At 36.8% G+C, this 15597-nt stretch overlaps 1 protein-coding gene across 1 annotated transcript; it reads left to right on the top strand.

The window, feature by feature from the left end:
- Positions 1-303: 303 nt before the first annotated feature.
- Positions 304-15174, top strand: LOC104520019 (homeobox protein MOX-2). Its single transcript, XM_010170531.1, has 3 exons — positions 304-427; positions 571-743; positions 13870-15174. The coding sequence occupies exons 1-3, from the start codon at positions 304-306 to the stop codon at positions 14092-14094; spliced, it is 522 nt and encodes a 173-aa protein (XP_010168833.1). The 3' UTR covers positions 14095-15174.
- The last annotated feature ends 423 nt before the right edge of the window (positions 15175-15597 follow it).

Below are 15597 nucleotides of genomic sequence, written 5' to 3'. Positions count from 1 at the left end.
CTCATAAAAGGCTATCAGGTTGGTTAAACGTTACTTCCCCTTGGTAAAATCATGGTAAACTTGGTAAAATTTCCTATGCTTTGTCTGTTACCTTTCCCTGAAAGTGTAACTGGACTAAACCTTAAAGTTTATTCTTTAAAATAGAGCTTTGGTTTAAGGTATTAGTGAAATGATAGGAGAGAGAGATTCTTGAAGTATTACTCATAAAGACAGTAATCAAATTATACACATCCTGTACTAGTTGGATGGACTGAGAGTTGCCAGAAGAGGGAAGGAGTTGAAGCTTTGCATAAATTCTACAGAATGCTGTTAGGAAATGAAAGATTGCAAGGTTTTAACCTAAAGTTTGACCTGCGTGAATGGAAGCAGCAGCTCACACCTGTCAGAATTACTGCTGCTTTCCTGATTTACAGTGAAGTATCCATAGGTATGAAAGCAAGGGTGTGTTTCTGAGAGAAGAAAGTTTGATGAATGTAACTTAAGCATGTTATTATCTTTGGGCTTGTTTCCTATTTAGCTGTACACTTGCTATTACTTCAATTTTTTATTTTTATTTTTATTTTTTTTCAGATTCACAAGAAGGAAACTACAAGTCAGAGGTCAACAGTAAACCCAGGAAGGAAAGGACGGCTTTCACCAAGGAGCAAATCAGAGAGCTAGAAGCAGAATTTGCTCATCATAACTATTTGACCAGGCTGAGGCGATATGAGATAGCAGTAAACCTTGACCTCACTGAAAGACAGGTACTGATGGAAAATAATGGACTTCAAATGCTTGCCCAATATTTACCAGTAGTTTGTAGCTTCTTGCAGTAGAGCTCTTGTTTATGTCACTAACAGATATGTTGATATATCAGATTGAATGTTTATAGCAAAATTATATACATTTATTACCTCTCTGCTGTGCAAGAAATTTATATTTTTATATGTACCAGTTACAGATAAGTTTCGCCCAGTAGGCAGAGATTGAAGATAAAAGCATGAGTAATATAGCTGTTAAACTGGTGCACACCTTTTCTAGTCTTTCCACACTGATGTGGCTGAAGAAGTGGTATGTCCCAAATACTGCATGCACAAGCAGTTAATTTGCCTGCATGCAACAAATATGAGCATCTTGTTTTAGTCTATTAAATATATGCAGTTGCCATTTGTCCAGAGTTTCTGAACATCCTGTTTCCAGATGGCAGCAACAATGGGAACACCAGCAAAACTGGAATACAGGCATTTTTAACCACTTTATTTTACCCTGTGCTGTGAAAGCACAGGAGATAATGGAATTTCTTATCACTGTTAATGGTTTCCTGCTCACCAAACCCTGGTCCAGGAAACACTTCTGCACGTGCTCAAGTTTTGTCATGCATGTTGTCACATTGATTTCTAATGGAAATAGTCATGTTAAGCATGTACTGAAAGGTTTCAGAATCTCATCCCAACACACTAAGAGGTAGTAAAGTCACATTTCAAATAATAATTACATCAACAAACACATTTTAAAAATTTGTTTTAGTAAAGACATTCAGAATACTGGACTCAAGTATACCAAATCTGACGAAACATTACCTACAGTTTTATCGCTAAAATTGAAAGCTTTTTGCCCACTGATAAGCGAGTCATCCTTTCTTCAGGAATCAATATTAGATTGAGGGATAGCTTTAGATACAATCAGTAAGATTATTATATATTCAAGGGAAGGTATCAAAATAGTACCATGATTTGTGAACTGTAGATATGAGAAGTTTTGCAATTTTCTTGAGTTTCATTAACACCTGCCATAAGTAGACATCTCAGAGAAAATACAGCCTTTTCTGTGCATATGAATGCACATTTACTCACACAAGCAAATGAAACAGTTTTTTTTCTTTGAAGGCTTCTAGAGAATGGCTATCCTTTCCAGTTTGTCAGGAAGAAGCCAGTAATTTCTCTTGTTTGATTTGAACAAGTTGCCAGGTTCCACTGGGGTAGTTTTCAGTTACTTAAATATGTTTGTCACATTTGTAAAACACGCCATTTTGTATCAAACAATTGATAAATTTCTGCCTTTTTCATTTCCACTGACTAAGGTAAGCCAAGACAATTAGATTAACTTCCACACCTGATTTTGACAGCTGTAAGGGGAGGAGGAATAAATTCTTGTCTCAGTGACAAAGGTAGAGTTGGTCTGGAACTGAGCAATGATAAATAAATTTTAAAAAATATCTGCTGGACAATTTCATGGAAATCAGTCAGCTGAATTCGGAAAACATATCCCCATATTTAATAATGGTGAATTTGGCCTGGAATTTAACTATTCTCCCTGGTAAATTCTTTATTCTTTTCTTCAAAGATGAAGTTGAGTAGTACAACTAAATTAAGAGACAGTTCACTATCTTAAAGGAAATAGTTACACTAAAAGCATTTAACATACTGAAAACGGCCAGATAACCATTGAATATTGTCTTTGAGAAGAAAAGGCAGCATGTGCTACACAAGTGCAGAGAATTCATTTAAGTCATGGGAGCACTTGCTGTTTTCTAGCTGTCACATAATGTTGGTTCTAAGCATTCTGCTGATATTTGTGATAATTTCTATAGAATTATAATTAGTCTATCTAATTATCTAATCTAATTCTTCTCTGCTTCCCCAGATTATCACAGTGACAACTGAGCTGCTAGAGATAACTCCCTTCCTTCCTTCCTTCCTTCCTTCCTTCCTGCTTTCCTGCCTTCCTTCGTGCCTTCTTGCTTAAAGCCACCCTTGCTTAGGAAAGCAAAGCATTTTTAGCTTGATAGAGTCCAGTTCTTTATCTTGCCACAATAAAATGGTCTGAGAGAAAAGAAAAAAAAAAAGGCATAAAAACTGTATAGTTAATCAAAAAAAGAAAATTGAGAGGAAATTCTGGACATATTTTTCAGTTTCTGAATCATGCTAACACAAGTAATGATGTCACTTCCAATGTTGTCAATTAGAAATGTCTCTTTTTTAAATCAAATATGTTGCTTTGATGGAAAAATGGTATAAATAGGCATGGAACTGGGTGCGAGTTTCCATTGTATATGGCAATCTTCAAAAGCTGAATGCAGTAAATCAAAAGGCATGACTCTTCTTGCATACTTGTTTTACATCAGTATTCCTTTGGTAACTTAAAAAAAAAAGGGTGAGCCCAGTGTGATGCTAATAGGTTGGGGTTTTTTTCCAGTTAAGAGACTGAACTCATATTCAGGACCTGTCTTTCCATCATTAGCAGAATGAAAGATTATTCTTGAGTGCGGTAACAGCACTTATTTGTTTACTTACTACTGTAGTTATTATCTTTCACTAGCTGTCCCAACAGAGGAGATCATATTTAATACCTGTCTTAAACAGATGCAACAAAAGCAGTCCTTTCTCTAAAATTATTATGGCTGAATTAAAATATATTCATGGAATTAAAAAAAACCCCCACTCTCCAGTGAGGTAGCATTTTTAGAAAATTGCTATTTCTGGAATAGTTTTCCTTTACTATTTTTTCCCCAAAGGCTGCATTGTAGAAAATGGTACCTGCTACGCAGTAGTTCCTTTGTTTGAAATAACTGACCACACAAGTGATAACCTTGACCTCATCACAGGCTGCAGACCAATTTGTGTTGGAAGCTCTCTTGATCTGTCATGAAACACTGAATTTGCACACAGAGAACTGACACTTGCTTCAGATAATACAGGGACAAAAACTAGCAGTGGATATCAGGTGAACTAACCTATCTGCTCAGAAAGTAGGTTTGAGAGCAGTCCTAACCCCTGGTGGAATGAATTGTTTAGCATCATTGTTTTTAAAAAATTACAAGCATTATATTATTCAGAGGGCAGAAGAACAAAAAATAATCTGGGGAAAGTATTGTTGGGTCATCCTAAAGTAAAAACTTTCAGTTATTTCCCAAGATGTGAGATAAATCACAGAGCCTATTATCTTAAGAAAGCTCTATCTTCCTCTGACTATAGTGATAATTTCAACCATACGGCGCAGCTTAAAAGAGGCACTGACCAACTAACACTTCATAATTACCTTTCTGGCATTTAAACAAGCTGTAGAAAAAAACATATGTCTGACCATATTTAAAAAGCTATATAAGGGTATTAAAGTTTTCTACAGTCATCAAAGTAAGGCTCCATTTGACTTTTGAAAGAAGTTACAAGATCAGTTCAAACATAAATGACTCATGGAAGGCCATTTCACAAAAATAATAATGAAAAAAACCCTTCACAACATATGGATCAGGAGAAGGAAGTAATCCTATCACTCCCTAAAAAGGAAACCTGAGTTACAAGACAGGAGGATGAAATGAAATAAGTGCCTCAATTGCCTTGATATTAAGAGTGCACTTTGAGAGCATTATAAGAACATCTGGTGGTAGGATGGCTCTATTATGGTATTGTAAGAATTCCAGCAGTATAGGTACATATAATTCCTGCTCCATCTCTTACAGAGTGCACTCACAGTCCCTGCTCAGCCAGCAGTTAATAATTTTCAGCTGGCAGGCCTCTACAATATTTTGAAGAGCCAGTTAGACTAAAAACTATCTTAGATCCCTAGATATTTGTAACCTTGACAAATGCATTCTTGGCTTTTTTGTACATCCAGATAAACTTGGAGAAGGTTCCATGCAAACTTTTTAATATCTCACTGTGGGATGAGGAGAGGAAGCAGCTGCAGTGGGGTATCAGAGGTGTGGCAAAATGGACATTTTTATGGAGTTGGTCCTGCCAAATATAGAAAGCGTAGGAGATCTTTCCACCTCGCAAGATCATTTCGCATGGAGCTAATCAAGAGAGTAATGTTGCAGTTCTGCAGGCTAGCTAAGGTTACCGGAATAAACAGTCCAAATATGTAATGCTTCTCTTTGCCAATATAAACGGAAAATCCCACCTAGTCAGATTAAATTCTGCTGATGGCAATGAGAAGGTTTATTTCTTTTTAACTTTAATTTCCAATACCCACCCAGAAGCCAGCCACCAATCATTTATAACAGGCCTCAAGCCATTGATTTTGCATAGACAAAGCACAAAAGTTTGACAAAATGAAGAGTGCTTTTGCATCTGTATTTGGCTTCTATGTATGTGGTATCAACACAGGATGAGTGACAAAGGAAGAAGCTTTGTAATGCCTTTTTCTGCCAGAAAGATAAGCAGGCAGCATTATTATTTAAATGCATTTGGGCAATGTTGGTGTAATAGTTAGGGCAGTGGGGCCATAGCCCACACCGTAGCACTGCACTGTTATGAGTATACAAATAATAAATGAAGTTTCCTATTAGAAAAGCTTCCTCCAGACCAGGTTACCTCTATCTTGCATCTCAAGTGACTTCATTCAAATCCTTTTCAGCATCACAGAGCTCAGGGGAAGCTGATCACTGCATTTTTTAGGCTTGGCTGGTGAGGTAAAAGTAGCTCCCCTTAGTCACCCGGGTGAGAAACCAGAGAGTTCAATGTTCCTCAGCTGGGTGTTTGTTCTGAACCACCTCTGGAAGAGTCAATGTCTCTCCATGCATCACACAGCATGACTAGTTTCCTACTTTAGGAAGCTAGATTTCTAAGATTAGGTGGGGAAACTATTCCTCTGTATGCTTTCAAACAAGATCAGAGAATGGATTGATAGGACAAGCTTGACCATATCTGTCTGCTTTATTGTGCTGTTATGTCTTCTCTGAAAGGCAGCTGCTCATTCCAAGCTTCCACGTGTCAAGCACTCTCTATACACACTATAATAATGAGCCTGTGTGGCTTGAAATCCTTTGGATTGTTTGTTTTATTTAAAGTAACACTCTTAATAAAATCAGACTCGCTAATACTTTTGTATTTGTATTGAGCAATATAAATATCAGCAGTAAGAGCTGCTGTGCACAGTTTGTTCTTTCTTAGGTAAGAATGCTCCTGGCAAACTTAATTATAATTCGTGCATAATTTTGATCTGTACAATATTTATTTTTTTAAAAAAAGTACATGGCAAAACTTCAAACAGCGTATTTACTTTTGCAGTATTGATTGAATTCAAACAAGCAATTCCATGTGCAAAGATCCAAGTGCCTCAAGCTGTTAGTTGTGAATGGACCCTACACCTGCAGAAAAACCCCATGGGGCTCTGGGTGGGGAGAAACCTCCGTCTGTGCCAAGCAGCATATGTGATATAGACAGAAATATAACAACTTATATGGCTGCTTTTACAAAGTGAGTAAGACTCTACTGTCCTCTACCCCTACCCTTTCTTAGACACAAGTCAAGAAAGATGCAGCTTTTCCTGTCACCTGTTTAAGGAGATAGGAGCTTTTTAGGTTTGTCATTTATGGTCACTTTAAAAAAACAGAGAGAAGAAATCAGTGAGGTCAGATATTGGAGAGATACAAATGAACCTGTGGAAAGGAGGGGTTTTTTTAATGCAAAATTGAGAATCTCTTTCTCATTTCACTAGTTCCTTCTCAGGGCGGGCTCTGCTGAAAATAGCTGCAGTTTCTTGAGGCTTACTAGCTTTAAAACTGGATGTTGATTTTGAGGGTAGTTTACCATCAAAAGACTCAGGACAGGATAATTTGGGAAGGCAAAAAGATCCCTCCAGATCTAAGGCATGAACTGTGAAAATAGCTTAAATGACTAGAAATGAGGATGCTTCTTTCTTGGGCAGGGAGATGTCTGCCATACTCATAGAGCCCTGGAGGATTGTCATAGACCAGTAGTCAGAGGTTGCTTTCTGACGAGTCCTACTTCTTGAAATTTGACTTTCTTCATACTAAAGTAGTAGCAGAGAAAAGCATCAACACACTCAGCCAAAAGCATCTTTTAACATCCATCATCTTTTAACTTTCATGTTCAGTTGACCTGTGCAAAATGGGTGCGGAATGGTGCATGTTCTGTTTTTTTTTTCTCATTAAATAAAATGCTCTATGTGTGAATAATTCATGAAAGTAAATGCCTATACAAAGAGGGAAAGTTTAACTGAAGGCCATCTCCCCACAAATTAGTTTTTCTTTTGTGTTTCTTTTGTAGATTTCTATATATATGCAAAGAAATTCGATGAAGGTAGACCCTAAAAAGATATATTACAGGAGAATAAAGTAGAGGAAGTTCTCGCAGCAGCTCCACAGTTTTCCTTTCTTTTCCTCTGGACAAAAAAAAGAGACTAATTTTATAAAAAATACTCCCTTTATGTACAACAAACCAGTAGGAAGAAAGAACTGGAAATACTGTGTCTCATTCTGCTTGAGGTATGTTAACCCTGAAACCTAGTTAAGAAAGGTTTTGAAAGGGGAAGGTTAGCTGTTTGATCATGAAATTAATTTTGAAGATCACTTGGGGAGAAGGTGGCTGTTCTTTGGATGGAGTAGAGGGACGTGAACTGAGTGCTCTCAAAGACTTCTGAAACTGGAATGAAATACTCCTATCACTGCTATTCTCTGAAATATAATGTCTATTCCATCCCTGACTAAATGTGGGAGGTAGAAAGGAGAATGTATCACCTAAGTAGTACCCAAACCTCAACTGACTTCTATGTAATGAAAAACCAGAACTCCCTCCTACACCTTCCTGGGTGCCAAAAGCTCCAGCTGTCCTTTGCGCACCTGCCAAAATCTCCCCTTTTTCTCAACAGCTGCTGCAAAGTACATGTGTGCATTCAGCGTGAGGTCCTGTAACATAACACAGAGCAGATTGCTTTAAATCAGTGAGCAGGTGACTTAAGAAATTTTAATCAGAAGGTTCTGGTACCACTCATTAATTTCAAAAGAAAAGTTAATTTTCTCCAATTGATATATTTTGGTACTGTTTTATAATAACAAAGTAGATATTTAATACTCAGATTTATTGGGTTTAAATTAAAAATATATTTAAGATTTTTAAGAGGGTTTTTTTTGGAATACAAATTGGAATTCCTTTAAATCATATGAGGAAGAAAATTAAGTTAAATTGAATAAAACTACCTTAACTTACTCTCCCATGTATCCAGCATGACTGAAATCCAGCTGAATTCTTTAAAATCTCATGTTATCTTTAGTTTCTGAAGTGAACTGACAACTCTAACTTTTCTGTAAATATTTTAAATTAATGGATTTGATTTTTCCAACTCTTATATTTATTCATAGTCTGGAGCAGGAAAATAAACTTTTCTGGTTTTGCATTCCTATTTGCTTTTATAAGTTTGTTGAATAAATTATGAATATACTATCTCTATATATGTAAAAAGGTAAGTTTCAGCTGTATAACACCAGTGATTTCTGTAAAGTTCAGGAGTTTGACTTTCTTTAAAACTTGGCAGCATAAGTATATGCTGCCATATCTAAAAATAACAGGAACATTTTCAGAGTCAAAGAAAGTTGAGAAGTAAACTTTTCAATTTTTTTAATTGTGAAAAGTCAAGGTTATTTTTTGTTATCCATATGTTGGTCTGCATTAGAGGAAAGCAAATTGACAGATTTAAAAAAATAATAATAAAAGAAAATGGACAATGGCAGACCAGGGGCAAAATGCTTAAAAGGCTTGCTGATTTAGTCTTCCTGACACATAATTTAGGTATAATAAAACATGGAATTTCAGATACTGACTTCAAAGACTCATACTTAGAAATATGCATCCCTTATAGCAAAATAACAGTTTCAATTGGCACAGTACTCTTGCTTCTAATTTTTAAAGTTTGCAAAATATCAGGCCTCAAATTTTAATCTTGTTTGGGACTCATGCCACTAAAACCTGGAATAGAAAACCTAATTTTAGGAAAGAATCTTTCATTTCAGGAAAGAGCTTTTTTAAAGAGCAATGTCTTTTTTCCTAAAAGAAGAAAGGCAGCACGCAGTGCAACTAAGGTAGTTTGAATTCAGTCATGCTTTAATTTTTCAGACAAGAGTGTCTTTATTAAGAAATACTCATTAATTATAGAAGCTGTCTGTTTACTTTTTCTCTGTAAGTACAGGATGCTAAAGTCCCACATCAAAAGGAAGCATCTGCATTCTACAGAGCATGGTAGAAGTCAGTTATTCTTAATGTGACTGAAGTGCTCTGCTGAAGGAGGAGTATTAAATCAGAAGTTTAGGTGATATGCTCTTTTGGAACCAAAATGATGTGTTAAGGTCCACATCATGACGGTTGTATTAAAGACATATATGCGAGACAGGACATAATGTGGCCCTTAAGCCTACTAAGGCTTACATACATAAGTATGTAATGATTACTTTAGTAATGTTGACACTAACAATGTCAGCTTCCTTGTTTTGAATCTCCTCCTATGATTCCTACAGAGTAACCTTAAAATAAATTGGTCACAGCAAAAACATTTCTCTTGTACATCAGGAGATGTGCTACATTAAATAATTTACTTGCATCTTAAGTAACAGTCTAATCATCAGATGGAGAGATGCAGATGCTAAACAACTTGTTGACTAAGAGAAAAGAGACTGTACTTTCGTGCCAGTAAGCAGATGTGCTCAATAGACTGGCTCCTAAGTGCTGATTTAGAAACAGCTGTTAATGCTACCATCATCTTTAATATAGTTCATTTCCCTCCACTTCCTTTGTTTTCCATACATACATATGCTTGCTCTGTACAGTTAAGTTGTGCTAGTCAGAGGGTGGAGAAGAGGGAGTGCATTTTAATCAGTAATAGGCAATCAGGACCTGATTGTGGGAGGTGGTGAGCACTCTCAGCTCCTGCTGGAGCTAACTTAGACTTGAAAAACAGCATTAAAAGGTTCATAAAACCTACGGTGTCAAGTTTGTCGTAGCAGATCTTTAAACCACTTTAAAAGTATGTCATTTTTGCAAAAGTTCTACATGGCACAAGCTAGTTCTTTCACTGGAAAAAAGTTCAAGAGTCTTTCAAGTTCACTTCAGTAAGGACTTTTTCTCTCTTGTTTATTTTTGTTTTATTTTTTTCTTTCTTTTTATTTCATTCATCCTCTCCTTTCCCTCACCCTTGCTCTTTCTGTCTCTTTCTCTCTTTCTTTTGTTCTCTCTCCTCTTTCCTTCTCCTCTCTCCTTTTTGTTTCTCAGGCTGTTTTGTTCTGACACGTTTTGTGCAACACCTGTAAGCTTCAAATGAGTTGTGCATTTGAAAAGCACAGTTTTACATGATTCCAGATAAACTTTTACATGATTCCAGATAAACTGCTACTCTGAAGTACTTCACACAAAGTTTGCTTCACTTCCTTCTCTTTACTAAAATATAGACGGATCACATATCAGTAACAACTATACCCTCCATATTTGACTCTTAGCTCCAAAGGAAGTTCAGAATTCCAGTATCTGAATTTGATCTCTAGAGGAAATAACAAGTGAAGGACTTGTCTCATATTATTAGCACATAAGCATTAAAGACTTCATCTAGAGTACATTGAACTCGATGGAAAAACTCACACTGACATTAGTAGACTTTGGATCATGTCAAAAGTGGATTTCCGTACTTTATAATGGAGAACATAAAGAAATATATATAAAATATATCTAGTGTATTCCCTCATATAAGAGTCCCTCTGTACATTAACACAACAAATGACATCAAAATAAACTAATAATATTTTCAATAATAAACTTTACTATAATTGATTTCTAGCTTTTGAAAATAATCTTTGACATACCAGATAAAAAAATTTCTTATTTGATATTGTCTCAGTAAATCAGATGCAGATTATTTGAAGTCATTAATAAAAAAGCCTAAAGTTTTTTTTACCTTTTTTTCTTTTTCTTTTTTCAATTGTTACTGTTTTCTCTTTATGGGAAGCCTGACAGGCTCTATGCCAGTCAGTAGTGTATATTATCCTATAAGAATGCCAGGGTTGCTCTCTTTCCCCTACAGTCAAGAGAGTACACACAAAGGTAGCTGGAGTCCTTTTAGCACTACTTTCCTTAAATGCCATGTTTCCCACACAGTGGGTCATGTGCAGACACAGCGTTGCATGCTGGATCCTCTGAGAAATTTACGTAAGCATCTTGCACTTATTCTTGAAAAGGGAAATCATTGTCCTTTAAATTGATTTGTATCAATTAATATACAGAGGCTGACCTAGATTCATCCATGGTGGAGGTAATTCAGGGCATGGTCAGATGAGCTAGTCTGAGGGTAGGAGATCTGAATGAAGAGGTACTCCCCAGCCTGGCCTCAGCCACTCATTACCTGGAAGCTGGTGCCACACAGTGCTGGGTTTAATGCTCAAGGAGGGAGATTAGTCTTAGCTGTGGTTTTGTGAAGTGATCTGAATTATAAAAAGGAGCAGCAACAAAATATTGCAAGAAAAAATGGAAAACCAAAAAGAATAATTTATTAGAGGGGAGTAAAAAAAGTAAAATGAGCAGACGTGAGAGTTTAGCTCTGTCTGTGGGAGAACAGAAATGAGCACCTGCATCAGGGGCCAGGCAGCGACCATCCCGCTCGTGTCTGTCCCAGCCAGAACAGTTTCTGACAATGACTGTGGGAGTTTAAGCTTTAGTTCCTCAAGTTCCTCAAAAATGAAACGAGTGTCTCCAGAAGGTGGTTTACATGGATCTCTCCTGTTCCAGTAAGTTAAAGGAGGTTGAATCTGGGTTGTATATTGAAATTTTTGCTTCAAATGCATCGTTTTCATTTTTCTTGAAACCACTTTCTGTATACCACTTTTTTGATGTAACCACTTATAAAGTTGTATAACCACTTTTAAAGTGTATAACCAATTTTTGTTATTTTGTTTTAGGCCTTCAGTGCTGTGAGTTACTCTGTGAATGTTCAAGGACATAAAAATATCTGGAGAATTCCTTAAATCTTTTAAACATCGCTCCAATCCTGTCAATTCTTCTGACTCAATAAAATTGTCTAGGCTGTTATTTCAGGAGAAGAGTGATAACATTCTGCAGTACTGTGTTGAATCCAAACTGTATTATTTTTGATACTTTGATTATGACTGCAGTTGCATCTACTGCATTGTCTGGCACCAGTAGAGTAGTATCTTTTGCAAGAGAAATTTCACTGTCTTAAACAAAAATAAACAAAATGACATCTTAACTTCCCCCAGGAAGCTGCCAGTGCTGTACTAATGCTGTGCACCCTTTTGGAGACACTGTTTCCTTGAACACCTGTGATATGTGACCCGAGTATGATAATTCCCAACATCACAGCAGCCAGTAATAAATACCTTCCACTTTACACTCATTTCACTTTACAAGCCAGATTCTTTGGCTCTGATGAGTTGACTAAAGGAAAAGGTGTGCTGTGCTTTGAGGCTCTTAACTAACCTGGAATCATTTTGCTTTGTTCCCAAGTGATTTGCCTTAACAGCTCGCATTGGCTTTAACCCATGTTAAATATATATGAATATAAAGTATAAAAAAATAAATATACCTCTCTTCCTTCCCACATATGTACATACAGATAGTGGTGTTAACTATCAGTTCAATTGTAGTAAAATTTTAATGTAAAATTCAAAGTGGTAGTAAAGGTTAAACACTGCCATGTTTCCTGGATGTATAAGACAGATTCAGCAAAGCAGCATTTTTGTGGCTCTGTTACTCATGTTGTACAATACGTCCTGCTGTGCCTGTTCCTTGCTGTTTCTTTTAAAATTCTGAAACACATTCTGCTAAGCACAGCAGAGGATACACCAACATTGCAAGCTTTCTTGCTTTCTTTCCAAGTGAAAAGTTGCAGACATTGTTTATTTTTCTGTGGAACCTTCATGTGAAGAGCTGCACAGACACACACGCACGAGATATTTTGGCAACATTAACTCTAAATGGATCAAACCCAGCAATCTTCTATTCATACTGTTTTCAGTGACAATATTTTAAGTTGATTTGAAATCAGCCTTTAATCTGGTCTAATATATTTGACAGATGCTATGCGCATCTTTTTTTTTTTTTTCTTTTCTTTTGGCTATTGAAAAAAAAAGTCCTTGTGGTTTGCAGTGCTGGTACTTTAGAACTGTGCAAATAATTTAGGTTTACTTCCCCCCCATATATTTCTGCACAGAGAAGAGGAGGAGGGGAAATGAGTTTCAGATGGAGTAAAATCTTGGGGCTTAATGTGACTTAAATACAGATACATTTTTAATCTTTCATGCTATGAATTTCTTTTCCATTTTCATCTGAAATCATCTGCTGATTTTGACTCAAATTTATAAATGCCTTGCCCTCTGGCTTTGGGGGTATTTATTTGTCTGAAAAATTTGGCCAGGGTCTATGGCTAAATGTAGTAGAATCAAGGAGCAGGCAACTAGGATCATTTAAATACATTTGTGAAATAGACGGGGAAGTTGTAAGTTTTGATGGTAAGAAACGCTCTTTCAGATACTTCAGCGAGAAAAAAAAAGAAAAAAAAAGAGATTTTAAAGGAAACTCACCACCAGTTTAAGAAACAGTCAGAAAGCAATGCAAACGTTCCAGTGCAAGTTGTTTTCCATAGTAACTACTCTCCTTTGAAGGGTAAATAAAAGCACTATAAGCAGGAGGGGCAGCAGCATGGGTCCCTGCCACCAGACAAGGCTCTCTGTTACAGAAAAGGTAGGTTCTTCTGCTCGGTCCCTTGATGGGAACCATTTTGCCTGTGTTTCTCTGCCTGCAAAATAGCATTAATACATTTTTCAAGAGCACGTGAACTTTAAAATATTTTCTAAAGGGTTCTGAGATTTTCCTGTGGAGCTAACTGCTGCAGATAGCCCTGCTGCCTTCCTGCGGTAACCCCATTCCCTCCTTTGCAGTCATTATCCTCACATCCCCAGGGTTCATGTCCTATCCAAAACTGGATTGCCTGCTCCTCAGGGAAGGCTCGCTAAGCTTTTTAGCATACAGACAGAAAGGCAGTGTGTGTGTGTGTGTTGCACATTTTAAAAAAGGAAAAAAATCAAGTGTTGTGCTACAGATTATTACCTTCAGTGACCTCATCTTTACTTTCTTGTTTTGTCTTTCTTCCGTGAAGGTAAAAGTTTGGTTCCAGAACAGACGAATGAAGTGGAAGCGGGTAAAAGGGGGCCAGCAAGGGGCAGCAGCCCGGGAGAAGGAACTGGTGAATGTGAAAAAGGGCACGCTGCTCCCCTCCGAGCTCTCTGGCATCGGCGCAGCTGGTCTCCAGCACACAGGGGACTCACTAGCGAACGACGACAGCCACGACAGTGATCACAGCTCTGAGCACGCACACTTATGATACACAGAGAGTGTCCCAGCTCCGTTCTCAGGAAAGATGCTTTGCTGGCAAGCCTTACACAGGCATCGTTTACGTATGCAAGTGACTCTGGCAGTGATTTTTAAAGTTGTTATGGAAAATTCAGGCTTATTGTGTCTGCTTTTCTTGATTTTTAGATGGTTTACAGTAAGTGCCATGTCTTTAAAAAGGTGCCTCAAGAGTGGAGAAGTGGAAGAACTTACTTTGAACATTCCAGATTTGTTTGTCATGTTTATGACAGCGGGCAGGTATTTTTGCTTTAGCTTGCACTGAAAATTACATTGCTCTCAACAGATGTTATATTCTGAAAACCACAGTGCCACAAAATCACTATCTAGTGGATAAGAAATGTATTTTAACTCTGTATATATTTACCTTACAGCATTTTCCTGTCTTCACTAATTTTAGCAATGCATTCATATTAGCTGATGGCAATAGTCACTCATGACAATAAATGGCTTTTTGTCTCTTTATTTTTGTTTTGTTTTTCCAGACATACAATACTTGCAGATACTTTTGTTCAAGTAGAGAACAATACAGTAGTATCTGCTAGGACACATCCTTGTATGACAGACAAAACAAACCTTATGTTGCATTTACTATCAACTGCTGCTAATAGGGTATTATTAAACTTACCTAGCTCTTCAATTCTTCTTATCTTATAACTGCAAAAAGAGATTTTTAGGATCATAAGGATAGTCCAGTAACCTGCCAAAAAAATGTCATGTTCCACTCATGCTCGGTGGAAACTTCCCAAAAGATTATTCATTTCTACGTTGTCATAATTGAGTACATTGGTAAATACCAACACTCTGCAGAAATGTTGTCGCTTCATCTTCAGTTTAAAAAGCCCAGCAGATAAGCTGAAAGTTACTATCAACTGCTTATGTTGGTAGGAATCAAAATATGAAGGCAACTCAGTATTGTGTCCCATGTGTAAAATCAAGACACATTTTCTGTTATAAGCTTTTGTGTACATACAGGCAAATACCAAACCCCAGAATTTAAGGCAAACCATTGATTGTACTTTGTAAAGAAATATGTTTAATAAATAATCCTTTTTAAATAATCCTGGTCTCCCTACAGTGATTTCATAGGAAACTTAAAATGTTTTTTTGTAAAAGTCCTAAGCACCTCTGCCTTTTTCAGGGCTTTTGGAACTTTGTCTCTGGACAACACAAAGCTATGTTTTCAAATTTAGGCTTTTAATCCTGGATAAACCTTCTACCTTGATCCATTTGGGAAAGTCTTTCCTTTAGCAGGAAAAAGGCATCTAGCAGCTAGTGATGTCTTCAGCCAAAAACAACACGTCTGTTCAACGATTTTTCCAGATTTAGAGCAAATATAAAGGGTTATTTTGTTGGACCTTGTTGAAATGGATGAAAAAGAATAAATATCAGGAAGAGATGTGTACTTATATTATTATGCCTTTGTTCAATAAGCTGTTCAGGAGAAAAAAAGAAAATATTTCCAAAAACTTTGGAG

This window comes from Antrostomus carolinensis, unplaced genomic scaffold (assembly GCF_000700745.2).
Source record: "Antrostomus carolinensis isolate BGI_N321 unplaced genomic scaffold, ASM70074v2 scaffold40056, whole genome shotgun sequence".
NCBI lineage: Eukaryota > Metazoa > Chordata > Aves > Caprimulgiformes > Caprimulgidae > Antrostomus > Antrostomus carolinensis.
The sequence above is the reverse complement of the archived record's forward strand: the minus strand, read 5'-3'. Positions and strand labels throughout refer to the sequence as shown.